The following is a 14,768-nucleotide window of genomic DNA, read 5'->3' as shown; positions in this document are numbered from 1 at the left end:
AGGACTTTGTCCTGAATTCAAGTGTAACGTGAGATTCAAGCACCCGGACTGCACGAAGGTTATAAAACAGGGACCCTTTATTCTACTGGCATCAAATATTTATAAAGACTAATAGAAAAGCTTAAATTAAAGGAACATCTATTTACAATCAATTTTCATGGCTGATGCTCCAGCTCCACCTGGATACCGTTGAGAACTGAGCTCCTGATCTCTAATCAGCTGGATAGCAGAATTCAATTGGTGGAGCCCCTTTTGCTAACTTCCTGTGACCACATGAACCTGATTACCTTGTCTCTTAGACTTGAAGGGGGTCTTCCTCTCCTTGTGGCCTCTCGAACTCAGAGGTGCTATCTGCAGCAACTCTTCGCCCTCTCTGCTGCTACTGCCTGGCTCTCAAGCCACTGTCAGAGGCCTCAGTTTGCTCCATTCATGGTCTCTGCTCCTCAATGCAATGACTCACCAGCTTTGAACTGGTGGTCCAGCTCCTTACTGCAGCCCTGTGCTCTCCCTCTCTCCATGAGGCTTCTGGTCTCTCCTCCCTCTTCAGCTCATGTTCTGGGTTCAGGCCCTGCCTCCAGCTCTCTTCTGCGCTCCCAGTTCAGGCTTTACCTCACACTTACTGAGGACTTCAGCTCTTGTCCTGAGGGGAGCTCCCAGGGCCGACCGAATCCCCTACCTCTCATCCTCCCAGCACCGATGATCTCTGCTGGTGGAGACGTAGGGCCCCACAGGGAATGCCTCGCAATGGGTGAGGTATGGTCTCCAGCCCAACCCCAAAGCTGGATGTCAGGACGCCAAGGGCCCGCTCACCTGCCCTGTTACACCCTTCCCTGCTTAAGAGTTGTCGTCCCGGCAACTATGTGCATTGCATAGTGACTGTTTTTGAAGCAATCACATAATCAGCAGGTTCAGTTGAGCTATGATGGTGAGCACATTCAAATCCACATTGGTGGGAGCATTTTCATCATGCAAGATCTGGGCACATAAGGGTTTGAATGATATCCAGCATTTGTTCAAGATGATCTTCTCAACCCCTCATCCGTAATGGCACTTTCAATGTGATCCGGGCTTTTTAATGGATCAGCCATGTAAGAGTCCAGGTCGGTCATGTTTCCTGGGATTGTGTGATCAGCAGCACTGGTCGTTTTAGCTGCAGCCTCACTGCAGGTCATCTCTACATCCTCTTCCAGTACTGGAGTAAGCCTCCTCATGCCAGATATGTTCTCTGGGTTCACAACACACAGGTCACTCTGGGAGGTGGAGTAGTGCTGTTAATAAGGGAAGAGGTCAGTACATTGGTGAGCGTGGATCTTAGATTGAGGGATCAAGATCTTGGGCGGAACTAAGAAAGACTAAGGAGCAGAAAACATTGGTAGGAGTTGTTTATAGGCCACCAAACTGTAGTGGTAATGTTGGGCACAGTGTAAATTAGAAAATTAGAGCAGCATGTAACATGGGTAGTACAGTAATAATAATGGGCAGCTTCAGTTTATATATAGACTGGGTAAACCTGATCAGCACTAATGTTGTTGAGGATGAATTCCTGGGGCAGAATTTTTCATCTCGCGGGCAGCGCATACCCAACCTGAACAGGAGTAAAATGGCATCCGATGACGTTGGGTGAGCATCCTAACGTCATCATGCATCGCGGGATATTTTGCTTGGCGGGCGCGCGCAGGTGCTGGAGTGGTTCCCGCCATTAACTAACAGGCCACTTAAGGACCTTAACAGTCCAATTGACTGTGATTTTTCCTTGCCCGTGCGATTTTCTGCTTGTTGCACGGGCAAAACAGGCGAGCGGCTAGCCGACATTTTCACAAACCTCATCCAAGGGCAGGATAAAAAGGGTCAGCAGCATTGTCAGTGTGAATAGTGAGCTGTTTTGGAGATAGTTTGCAGCTAGTTGTTTATTGGTACTTGGCAGCTTCATCTGTGTTTGGGGCTTCATTCTTAGCATTTCCAGGCCTAATTTAACGACATTGTTGTCTGCCAAGCCCCCTGAGGATTCAGACCGTGTGAACCCTTCCAGGTCTCAGACAGCCTTCTGTAACCATGGTAATGGGGATTGTGGTCTCGGCTGGAGGCACCTCCTCTGAGGAGGAAGAGAGGGGCAGAAGGGAGAGGAGGCCAGGTGTCCCAATGCAGCTTCCAGGGGAGGGACCTGTGGGAGGAGAGGCGCAGGCACGAGGGGCGCAGGGCTAGTAGGAAGTCCAAGGTGGAAAAGGCCAGAAGATGGCACTATCCTGCTGCCAGGGTTTACAGGCAGCAATGCAGCTTCCTCAATATGTCTGAGGTGCAATGCCGAAGGAGGCTCCATCTCTCAAGGGAGACTGTGACCTCCATTTATCAGATGATTGGCCCTGAGATCAGCTCCGACTGTGTGGGTGGACACCCCATGCCAGTGGCTCTGAAGGTCACAGTGGCTCTTAACTTCTATGCATCCGGCTCTTTCCAGGGCTCAGTGGGGGATCTTTGTGGAGTCTCCCAATCAGCCGTCCATTGTTGCATCAAGCTGGTGACAGAAGCTCTGTTCGGGTGGGTACTGACCTTTATTCTTTACCGTACGGACAAGGCCAGCCAGGCTGAGCGAGCCAGAGGCTTTGCAGTGATTGCTGGGTTCCCCCACGTCCAGGGCGCAATCAGTTGCACACATGTGGCCATTAAGGCGCCAGTGGGTCAGCTGGGTGCCTTCGTCAACAGGAAGGGCTTCCACTCCATGAACATATAGATAGTGTGTGACCATATGATGCAGATTCTGCAAGTGTGTGCAAGGTACCCTGGCAGCTCCCATGACGCTTATATCCTGAGACACTCCCAGGTGCCAAGGCTCTTCGGTGCTCCAGCCCAACTGGATGGATGGCTACTGGGTGACAAGGACTATCCATTGAAGAGGTGACTCATGATGTCTTTCCGCCACCCAAGAACAGAGACAGAGAAGCGTTACGATATGAGTCATGCCTCACACAAGGGCAGTAGTAGAGAGAATCATAGGCCTTCTCAAGATGTGCTTCTGATGCCTGGACCATTCAGGGAAAGCACTACAATACCCCCCCAGAGCAAGTGTCACTGATAGTGGTTGCATGCTGCACTCTCCACAATCTGGCACTGGCAAGGGGGGACCCACTGGAGGAAGAGGATCTTGACACAGCTGTAGAGGCCACAGATGATGAATCCAGTAGTGAGTCCGAAGATGAGCACGGTGAGGAGATCACTGAGGGCGTGGAGCCAGACCTGATAACCTCCAGGGAGGCAGGGACTCCAGGGATGCCTTGATCCAGCGCTTCTTCAGCTAGGCTACCAAAGATCAGCTTCAAATGCATGCTAGGGCTGCCTCCTCCATCCCAGATGTTTGAAAGGACCCTTTCATTTGAACACAAAGAACACTCAGTGCCTGCGCAATAAGGTTCAGAGCCACTTACGTCCACATTACATACTGGCGTGCCCTGCACCAATAAAATAAAAAGGTGAAGCATACTCAGGCCATGAGGACAAAAACAAAATTTATCTCATTTGGACAATTCCAAACTATTTACATAAACTTCTCTGGTCTTCATTCCCAGACCAGTATAGATAAAGTAAACATAAATGAACATAAAATTAGCTGTGACCTCTTATGCTCACTTACCTTTGTGAGTGCTATGTCTAGGTGCTCCCCCCTCGCTGGCACCACCATTAGTCATAAAGTCATAGGGGTCTACAGCACAGAAAAAGGCCCTTCGGCCCATCAAGTCTGCACCGGTCAAACAAGCACCTAACTATTCTAATCCCATTTTCCAGCACTAGGCCCATAGCCTGTGTACTTCTTAAATGTTATGAGGGTTTCTACCTCTACCACCCTTTCAGGCAGTGAGTTCCAGATTCCCACCACCCTCTGGGTGAAAAAATTCCTCCTCACATCCCCGCCAAGCCTCCTGCCCCTTACCTTAAATCTATTCCCCTTGGTTATTGATCCCTCCACCAAGGGGGAAAGTTCCTTTCTGTCTGCCCTATCTATGCCCCTCATAATTTTATACACCTCAATCATGTCCCCCTCAATCTCCTCTGCTCCAGGGAAAATAACCCCAGTCTATCCAATCTCTCCTCATTACTAAAACTCTCCAGACCAGGCAACATCCTGGTAAATCTCCTCTGCACTCTCTCTAGTGCAATCACATCCTTCCCATAATGCGGATTCCAGAACTGCACGCAACACTCTAACTGTGGCCTAACCAGCGTTTCATACAGTTCCAGCATAACCTCCCTGCTCTTATATTCTATGCCTCGGCTAATAAAGACAAGTATCCCATATTCCTTTTTAACATTGGAGACAGCCTACTGACTGTGCCGCCATGTTGGCCTTGATGACCTTGGTGGTCCTCCTCTGGCCAATGGAGCCTGTGCTGGCCCCACCTGGGAGGTTTATCTTCTATTACATTAAAGCCTTCAGACCAGCTGCCACACACACACATGCACACACACACACATACACACACAGAGCCCACTATTACTCTACCGTACAATAAATTCCAATAACATTATGAAAATTATTATATCTTCCTGGTACTGCAGCATGGCTGGTGAATGCCTGTTGATCTCCACTGGGGAGAGTACAGTTGGCCTTGAAGTTAAATTATCCTTCAAGTAATGTTGCAGACAGTACTCTGAAATTAAAAAAAAAAACTGCATTAGAAGGGAATGTGCCTTGTCTCAACATGTTTCATTTCCTGATCCTTCATAAAACAGTTCTTTGCTAGGGTATGATTAGCATTTCTCGTGTTTACAGTGAATTTTGCCATTAAGTTTACCTTTACCTTCAGAATGGCTGTTGAATAACTTGTCAGCACATTTTAATCATTTCCCACACCTCCAGTTAGCAGGACATTTGCTGCAAAGCTGAGACATAACAAACAGCGGGCATTTTGAGGGCGGCAGTTCAATCAGACTTTGTGGCAGAGTACCCATGTGAGATCCTATCCACATGCAGTGCACCTTAGTCAACAACAACTTTCATTTATATAGTTCTGATGACGAGTCATACGGACTCAAAACGTTAACTGTCTTCCTCTCCACAGATGCTGTCAGACCTGCTGAGTTTTTCCAGCTATTTTTGTTTTTGTTTCGTTTATATAGCACTTTCAATGCAGTAAGGTATTTCACAGGCGTGTTATTGAACAAAATTTCACACCAAACCACGTATACAAATATTAGGGAAGATCCAAAAGTTTGTTCAAAGACGTATGTTTGGAGGAGTACCTTAAAGGAGGAAAGAGAGGTAAAGAATCAGAGGTATTCCAGAGCTGGAGGATTAAGGCATGACCACCAAAGATGGAGTGATTAAAATCAAGGATGCTGAAGAGGCAGAGGGTTGTATGGCTGGAGGAGGTTGTAGAGGTCGGGAGGGAAAAAGCTATGGAGGGATTTGACAACAAGGATGAGAATTTTAAAATCATTGACATTGCATAACCAGGAGCCAGTGTAGGTCAGCGAGCATAAAGGTGATGAATGTATAGGTTTGCTGCAAATTCAGACACAGGCAGTAGAGTTTTGAAGACCTTGAGTTTACGGAGGGTGGAAGATGGCAAGTCAGCCAGCCAGAAGTCCTTTTGAATAGTCAAGTCTAGAGGTAACAAAGACATGTTGGCAGTTTCAGCAGCAGGTGAGCTGATGCATAGTCAGGTGATGTTAGAGGTGAAAAGAAGCAGTATTACTGACAATATGGATATGTGGTTAGAAATGCATCTCGGGGTCATATAAGACGCAGTGCAGCCTCAGAATGTTGCCAAGGAGAGGATAGAATTTGGAGCTGCATAACAGGGTTCGGGGTGGGGACCGAAGCTAATGGCTTCAGTCTTCCAAATGTTTAGTTGAAGGAAATTTCTGTTCATCCAGTACAACATTCTGGGGGTTACCATTGACCAGAAACTGAACTGGACTAGCCATATAAATAGTATGGCTACCAGAGCAGGTCAGAGGCCAGGAATCCTGCGGAGAGTAACTCACCTCCTGACTCCCAAAAGCCTGTCCACTATCTACAAGGCATAAGTCAGAAGCGTGATGGAATACTCTGCACTTGCTTGTATAAGTGCAGCTCCAACAACACTCAAGAACCTTGACTCCATCCAGGGCAAAGCAGCCTGCTTAATTGGCACCCCATCAAACATTCACTCCCTCCACCACCAATGAACAGTAGCAGCAGCGCGTACCATCTACAAGATGAACTGCAGAAACTCACCAAGCCTCCTTAGGCAGCACCTTCCAAACTCACGACCGCTACCATCTAGAAGGACAAGGGCAGTGGACAAATGGGAACACCACCACCTGGAAGTTCCCCCCCCAAGCCACTCGCCATCTTGACTTGGAAATATATCACCGGTCCTTCACTGTTGCTGGGTTAAAATCCTGGAACTCCCTCCCTAACAGCACAGTGGATGTACCACACCACGTGGGCTGCAGCATTTCAAGAAGACAGCTCACTACCACCTTCCCAAGAACAGTTATGGATGGGCAATAAATGCTGGCCTAGCTTGCAACATCCACATCCCATAAATGAATTTTAAAAAAAGGTCAAGCAGCCTGACAATTTGGAGCCAGAAGTCCTTGGGAGACAGATATAATGGTCAGGAGTGGGAAGACAAGCCATGGCAAGCACACACATTTAGTGGCACTTTCATGCTTTTGCATTGCTTGAGTGAGCAGAAAAGCTTCAGAGGCCTGACTCCAAGCATGTCAATGGAGCTGCTGCTGAATGGTTTCGGCAGCGGAAGAATGCTCTCTTTTGACAAGCTTTTCCAAATGCATGGCTGCTTCCCTCACCCCCCTGCCCCCACCCAGCATGTGCTTGTGTACTTCCTACACTCTATGCTGCCTTGAACCCATCCGCCCCACTTCCCCCCCACCTCCCCAGCCTCACCCATAGTGGAGCCCTTGCCTCAGCACCGCACTGAAAGCCAAACGGGAAAAAGCGACTTGCCTGTGCCCCCCCACCCCACCCACCCCCAGATGTGTGGCACCTCTTCCTTGACGTCCTACGGGCAATGCTCGTGAACACTGCGCAAAGTTATATGCACTCACCTCCAAGTTCCCCTGAAAGTTCAGGTCGCCAGGTGCATGGCGTTTAAAGGCAGCCATGAAGTGTGCCATTCTGAAGTCACACCGCCTTGGGTGGTAAATTTGACTTGGGGGCTGATTCCGGCATGAGGGCACAATAATGAGATGCAAATGCGTTAAAATTATGTTCCTAACGTTGGACAGTGGGAAACACGGCCTGCCATCGACAGGTGGAGCAGACAATTGCAAACTGGTTTCACGAGGGCATGAAACCAATTTCTGGACACCTTGCCACATTGTCCACTCACACCCACCATGACACCTGCCACCAATAGGACCAGACAATTCTGCCCTTAGAAAGAAAAGGTGACAAAAATGAGGACTTGAAAATTTCACAGGAGTTTTCCAATCTTGCACTGCAACTTTGGTGGGAAATGGCAGAACCCTTGGAGAAATAGTAATGGTGGTTTTAAGTCCTGTATGCTATGTTGCTCAAGGATCTGCTGATCTCTCCCATGAAGTTGTGGTAGAAGTTAAGAGAATCCCCATGGAATTTCAGTGCCAGGGTCTTTTTCACTGGGAGAGAGAAAGTCAAGAAAGATATATACTGGAGGCTTATCAAGGGAAGATGAAAAGTGAAAAATTCTTTCCAACGGCTGGTAAATTGCAAACAGAGGCACCAGAAGAACAAAAGGGGAGTTTACAGGGAATATTTTTTACACTGAGAATTCATAAGATCATAGGATGCTTTACTATAAATGGCTAATGAAGCAGAAACTATAATATAAGACGATTGAATAATCATGGTATCGTAGAGCACAGAAGGAGGCCATTTGGCCCATCGTGCCTGTGCCAGCTCTCTGAAAGAACTATCCAATTAGGCCCATACCCCTACTCTTGCCCTGGAGCCCAGTAAAGTTTTCCTTTTCAAGTAGTGGTCCAATTTCCATTTGAAAGTTACAATTGGATCTGCTTCCTCCATTCATTTAGGTGATGCAACCCAGATGATCATGACTGGCTGTGTAAAAACATTTCTCCTCTCTTCACCCTTGCTGTTTTTTCCAATTAGTTTACATCTGTGTCCTGTGATTGTTGATCTTCCTTTCAGTGGAAACAGTTCCTTCTCTACTACTCTATTAAAACACCTCATAATTTTGAAAATTTATATTAAATTTCCCCTTAACCTTCTATGCTCTAATGAGAACAATACCAGGTTTTCTCCACATAACTAAAACCCCCAATCCCTAGTATCATCCTAATAAATCTCGTCTGCATCCTCGCCAGGGTCCTTTTTCTTGCTCAGCTGTAATTTCTCTGATCATTCCTATGATTCCCCGATGACTGTAAGGATTCTAAATAAGATGAATTTAAGGTAGTGTCAATCTATATTCTAGGGCATGAGTTCACAGCTTCAAACTGCTTATTGTTCAATTAATCACTGTTAATCTCACCCGAGGGGGCTGTAAGGATATTTTGGCACCTAAACACTGTATACGAATAAGCTGGGGTGCTCTTTGGAATTTGGAGTAGATAGAGCTGTATTCTGCATTCACCCAGCTGGTCTAGAGTGGGTGACCCTGACAATAGAGGGGAGAAATTGTCAGGCTCCGCTGCCAATATGGAGTCATAAGAACATAAAAAATAAGAGCAGGAGTAGGCAAATTGGCCCCTCAAGCCTGCTCCGCCATTCAGTAAGATTGTGGCTGATCTGATTGTGGTCTTAACTCAGCTTCCCCGCCTGCCCTGCTCCTTTGGCTCCCTTGTTGATCAAAAATCGATAGGGCTCTCTATCCAGATTGTACCTCTATAATTGTACCTGCACTCACATCAGGAGGGGCTCTCCACTAGTCCCAGGGTCTCACAACCTTTTCCCTAAGGTGTCCAAAAAATGAAAGCAAAAACATATCTGTCGAAGTTGGAAATGTTTTTTTTGTGGAAGATTAAAGTGCAGAATGGAGTGTTTTTTCAGCACTCAAAGGGATTTATGTGATTTGAAAGAAATAAATATCGAGATGCCACAAACCTTAACATAATTTCAGTTAGTAGGTAGTCTTGGCTACTCCAATTCTGTCACAATATTTACAAACTTCCTATTCCAACACTAAACCGAACAGTTGAGATCATTACTTTTCTAATACCCGTGAATTAAATCCTGCCTGTGAGATTTGACTCAGACCATTGCAGTCCAGTATCGGTCTAGGCTAAAAATCCAAAAAGGATCAACCGTTCCAAACACTTTATGACCCATATAAAAACATCTAACACATTGTACTTGCTTTCTAGCCACTAAATCAGTCCTTCAACTTATAAGGACTTCAGTGCATCTATATAACAGCCAGAAATCAAAGCTTGGAAAATAAGAAAGAAACACTTGACATTGTACAGCAGCTTACCACCATGAAGAAAGGTTGAACGTGCTTTGTATAATGAATTCCTTTTTTTGGAATATAGTGGTTTTGTTGTGTTGGTAACATAGGTGGTAAAGCTGCTGGGTATGCAGTATTGTTAATGTTCTAATAGGCAAAGTTGTATCAGTATTAAATTTTACAGTCAACAGTGTTCGGAATATTGCAAGAAGTAAGATGTTTACTAAAAAATATATTTACATTTGGATCCAAATAAATGGCTCATATTTTGTGGTTGAATCAGGATTATATTTGAATTAAGATCATTAAGAACTTGCATTAATATAGCACCTGTTACATCCTCGGTGTCTCAACCTACTCCACAACCAATTAACTATTGTTTAAGTCTAGTCATTATTGTAGTGGAATGTGGTGACCAGTTTGCACATGGCAAGGACCAACAGCACAGTAATGAGATCATTTTTGATGCTGCTGCCATAAGGATAAATATTGGCTAGAACACTGGGATAACTCTCTTTGAATAATGCCATGTGATATTTTACCTCCACCTGAGAGGACACTAATGTATGTTATGATCCCCGTAGAGAGTGATAACTTTTAAAAAGAAATTCGAACTTCCAGCAACAACAATCTTTCAAGTTCTACTGTAATACACAAACTAAAAGCAACATTGATTAACTGCTATTTCAGTAGGCAACTTAAGTTCTAAACTATAGAAAAGATCCCCCATTTAACTTCTACAAAAACTTTTACAACAACCAAAAATCTCCCTTTATTTTATCGCTTTACTCTGTCCCTTATGTGGACACTTCATTCTCCAGGAACCGGTCCAAAGTGATTCTCAGCTCCATTTTCCTTTCCCAGCTGGATAACTTCTACTCCTTGACTTCTAATGACTTCTACTCCCTGGGCGGGATCTTCCGGTTGGCGAGTAGGGGCGGGGCCCACTCGCCAACACGTAAAATGACGCGGGATGACATCAGGTGGAACTCCCGGTGTCACCCCACATCATTTCCATTTTCAGGTCGGCGGGGACGCAGCTGCATGCCCGCTGACCTGTCAATTGCCTATTGAGGCCATTGAAAAGCTAATTAAGGTCATTAATGGAACTGCCCGTCCACCCTTAAGGTGGACGGGCAGGCTGGGAGCCCTGGCGAGCTTCAGAAAAAGCATGAAACCTTATCCATGAGCAGGATGAGGTTTCATGAGGGTATTTAAATTTTTATTAAGGGCTTCAATGAAAGTTATGGACATGTCCCAACTCATGTGACAATGTCACATGAGGGGACATGTCAGGGAAATTTTTTTATCATTTGTATTACAAATTTTAAATCGGAGCTGATCTCCCTGAGACAGCACTTAGCCTCAGGGAGATCTGTGCACTCTTCCATGCGGGAAGGAGCGCACTCCTGGCTGAGGGAATCCCCCCGCACGCACAGGGAGCACATAGCACTTCTGAGCAGACGTCACACTGGGTGGGCCTTAATTGGCACGCCCAATCGGGGCACTGATCAGAGGCGCGCCCACCCTCGCTCCCGCACTTCCCCCCCGGCGGGGAGAAAATTTTTCCCCCTGCCTTCTACTGACTTCTACTTCATGACTTCTACTCCCTTACTTCTACTGACTTTCACAGTGAGGGACGAATTGGAGATCCCTTCGTCTAGCCAAAACTAGGCGAACGCTTAATGGGACAGTGATCCCGGCGACGGCCTCCTATTTTGCTGCTGCTGGTTAAATCACTACCGTGGTCCTAACATTTGACCATGTGGGCTCAGGACCCACATTTGGCCCTGACAATGGGACCCACAGTGTGCCGGTAAAATTCCAGCCTCTTTTACTAATTGGCTCATGCCTAGGCAGTCAGCTGCTAATTTCTAAAGTAATGTGAGATAACACTCATCCCAGCCTCCAAAATTAACTCATTGTTTGATGGTTTTCTTAGGCCCTCTCTGTCCCCCACCGGCGGTTGGTTTGTTGTAGCCGACTCTTTGAAGTCATGGACATCAACAAAGTGCAGAAGCAGGCAGCTCATCAGCGAGAAGTCTTTCTGTTTAATGACCTTGTGGTGGTAAGAATCTCTCTAATAATGTATAGCAATGAATGTTAATACTTACAGACCTGAACAAACAAACATTACACCCATGGAAGTACTCCAGCTATTCATTTCATTTTGACAATGTGTTGATGCTGTAAACATTGGTTAAAACCTGAAAGGATTGCTGTAGCCATTGCATGAAACATCATTTATTCCCTTCTTTTCTTGTAGCTGGCTGCATTTTTGCATATGTAAGACCGTTTGTCCAAATGGCTGTACTTTATATGTAAGCTTAAATCTAGGAGCCACCATATAACACTCAAAAATAAGAAACTAGACCTGATTTTTTTTTTTGATGCCTCAGGTGTATTCCAGGCTGACAACACTAGTCAATCAGCTAAGCATGCCTGAATCCAGTCAGTGACAGTTGCACTGAGCATCATCTAGCTTTCAAAACAAGACCTCAAAACATACATGAACAAGAGCTTCCACTCACTGAACATGTAACTGGTGTGTGATGACATGTAAGGAATCATGCATCATGCAGGTCTGTGCCGGACACCCTGGCAGTTGCCATGATACTTTCATTCTGCAATGTCCTTAATACATCCTCTGATGAAATAGGTAATTAGGACAGAGACTGACTGCCTGGGAACAGGGTTGTTTCCTGCAAACATGGATCATGATACATGCCAGAAAGTCATGTACAGATGCTGAACTGAGGTACAATCAAAGCCCTGCCTCCTGATGGAGCACACCATGGAGATCCTGAAACAAACTTATGGGCCTGAATTTTTCAGGTGGTGGGCGGGCTGGGCAGCAGCGGGTGGGGGCACTCGCAGAGCCCATGCTCTGTACATGCGATAGGCTCCGTGCTGCCATTTTATGCGGGCAGGCCAGTTAAGGCCTGCCCAGCGTAATACGCGAGTGGTAGCGCTACCTGTGCGGGTGGGGCAGCGGGGGGCGGGGGGGGAGAGGAGGGAAAGTCGGGGCCAGCGCTCTTTTGCATGGAGCTGCCTCAGGAAGATTGAATCGATGTTCAAAAAATTAGATAAAATGTATAAAAATTTATTTAAACATGTTCCCGTCATGTGACTGTGGGGCAGTATTTTTCAGTCGGCATGTGAGGACGGGCCTGACACCATGACGTGTAAACTGACGCGCGATGACGCATGTCATCTCCGTGCATCCCGATGTCATAGCGCAGTCCCGCGATATTTCGTTCGGCAGGCATGCGCCGGATTGGCTGCGCACCCGCCGAAATGTAAACAGTCTATTAAGGTCATTAACAAAGTAATTATCGTCATTGTTAATGCTGCCCGCCCAACCTTAAGGTTGGCGGGCGGGCAAAAAGCCCAAGCGGCCTTCGTGAATTTTAGGAAACCTCATCCACGAGCGGGATGAGGTTTCCTAAAGCTTTTAATAAATAAATTTTCATAAATATAAAAACATATCCCATCTCATGTGACACAGGGGACGTGTTTAAATACATTCTTACACCTTTTATTTAGTTTTTTGAATATCGATTCAATCGTGCGTGAAAGAATGCTGTCCCCAACTCCCCCTCCTCCCCCCCACCCGCACAGGCAGCGTTGAGTGCTATCACTCGCGTATTACGCTGGGCGGGCCTGCGTAAAATGGCTACCGCCTCTGCCTGCTCCCACCGAGCCCGCCTGCCGCCTGAAAATTCAGGCCATGGAGATGTTGGAATCCGGATCCTGAGTGGCAGCAGCGTGAGCTTCCACTGAAGTTGTGTGAGCTGTCTCCATGACTCAGGAGCAGACTGCAGCTGCATAGAGCTGGCAACATGCTTCATTGTTTGACTGCACTGTCACAGTGGCATGCATGATGATCCTACATAGATTGGAATGTTCTCTTCTGCATTGCCCACCATGATGCGGAAGCTCTCCAGCAGGCAGTGCAAATACCAAGCAATTGCTAGTAAACACCGGGATCTGGGGCAGAATTTTCCTGTTGGCGTGTGGGGGCAGGCCCCGCACGCCAAAGCGAAAAATGGCGTGCGGTGATGCTGGGCGAGCGTCCCAAAGTCACGGTGCACCATCGCGATATTTCGGTGGGTGGGCACGCGATGACCTCCGATGCACACCTGCCATTAATTAACAGGCCACTTAAGGCCCTCGAGGCATCAATTGATGGTGATTTTTCAGGACCCGTGCGATCTTCAGGACGTCGCACGGGCGCAACGGGCAGGCGGGTAGGAGACATTTGTATAAAACTCATCCACGGGCAGGATAAGAGGGGTCAGTGGGGTTGCGAATGTGCTCAGTCAGATATTTAATTTGGAAAGTTACTGATACTTGCCTGTGTGAGCAGAAATACTTCAAAACTCATACCAGCTGCTTGGACAGGACTCACAACCTTCAGGTCAACACTCGTCGGTGAAGATCCTTTTTTGGGCCTGCAGAAGCCTTCCTTCCCTTAGCCTGGGAATGGGAGTTGTGCTCTCCTCTGAGGAGGAAGGAAGGGCCAGAAGGAGGAGGAGGCCACGAGTGCACATTCAGCCTCCAGGGGAGCCACCTTTGGGAGGAGAGGCACAGGCACAAGGGGCGCAGGGCCAACAGGAAGTCCAGGGCGGAAGGAGCTGCAGAAGATGCCACTATCCTGCTGCCAGGGTATACAGGCAGCGAAACAGCTACCTCAATATGCCTGAGGTGCAGTGCCGAAGGAGGCTCCATGTCTCAAGGGAGACAGTCAACTCTATCTGTCAGATGATAGGACCTGAGATCTCCGCTAACTGTGTGGGTAGACACCCATGCCAGTGGCTCTAAAGGTCACAGCTGCCCTCAACTCCCATGCCTCTGGCTCTTTCCAGGGCTTGGTGGGTGATCTTTGCGGTGTCTCCCAATCAGCTGTCCACACTTGTGTCAAGCAGGTGACAGACACTCTGTTCAGTCGTGCATTGACGTTCATCCACCACCGCTGGGACCAGGCCAGCCAGACAGAGCAAGCCAGAGGCTTCTCAGCGATTCGCCAGTTCCACGGTTGGCATCTTCCCAGTCATCGCAGCTTCATCGGATGCAATGGTCACTGGCAGAGGGGCAGAGGAGCTGCCGCCCTCATCCGGAGCACCCTGAGAGGAGCCCACAGAGATGACAGGCAGCTGCTGCGCTGACGTGAGGTTGCTTCGGACCTCCCTGCTCACCGTAGATGGATGGGGACTGAGCTGGGAAACTTGGTGCCCAGACCATCTCCCACACTGGCACTGACCAGTTGAGGCCAATGCCGATGTGAGGGCTTGCTGGTCCGAGCGCATCCCCAGGAAGCACTGATTGGTCTCCTGGAGGAGCCTCTCCACGAGAGTCGCCACTCTCTCCATGGAG

General features: G+C 47.5%; 1 protein-coding gene across 1 annotated transcript in view; it reads left to right on the top strand.

The window, feature by feature from the left end:
• The window catches only part of LOC144696823 (IQ motif and SEC7 domain-containing protein 3-like), a 220,584-nt gene that overhangs the window by 188,365 nt on the left and 17,451 nt on the right, over window positions 1-14,768 (top strand). Inside the window, exon 7 of the mRNA XM_078568571.1 lies at window positions 11,335-11,460. Coding sequence (XP_078424697.1) covers window positions 11,335-11,460 — 126 coding nt within the window. The remainder of the gene's footprint in view (window positions 1-11,334; window positions 11,461-14,768) is intronic.

Source organism: Cetorhinus maximus, chromosome 22, assembly GCF_964194155.1.
Source record: "Cetorhinus maximus chromosome 22, sCetMax3.hap1.1, whole genome shotgun sequence".
NCBI classification, from domain to species: domain Eukaryota; kingdom Metazoa; phylum Chordata; class Chondrichthyes; order Lamniformes; family Cetorhinidae; genus Cetorhinus; species Cetorhinus maximus.
This window is presented reverse-complemented; position numbering and strand designations above follow the sequence as displayed.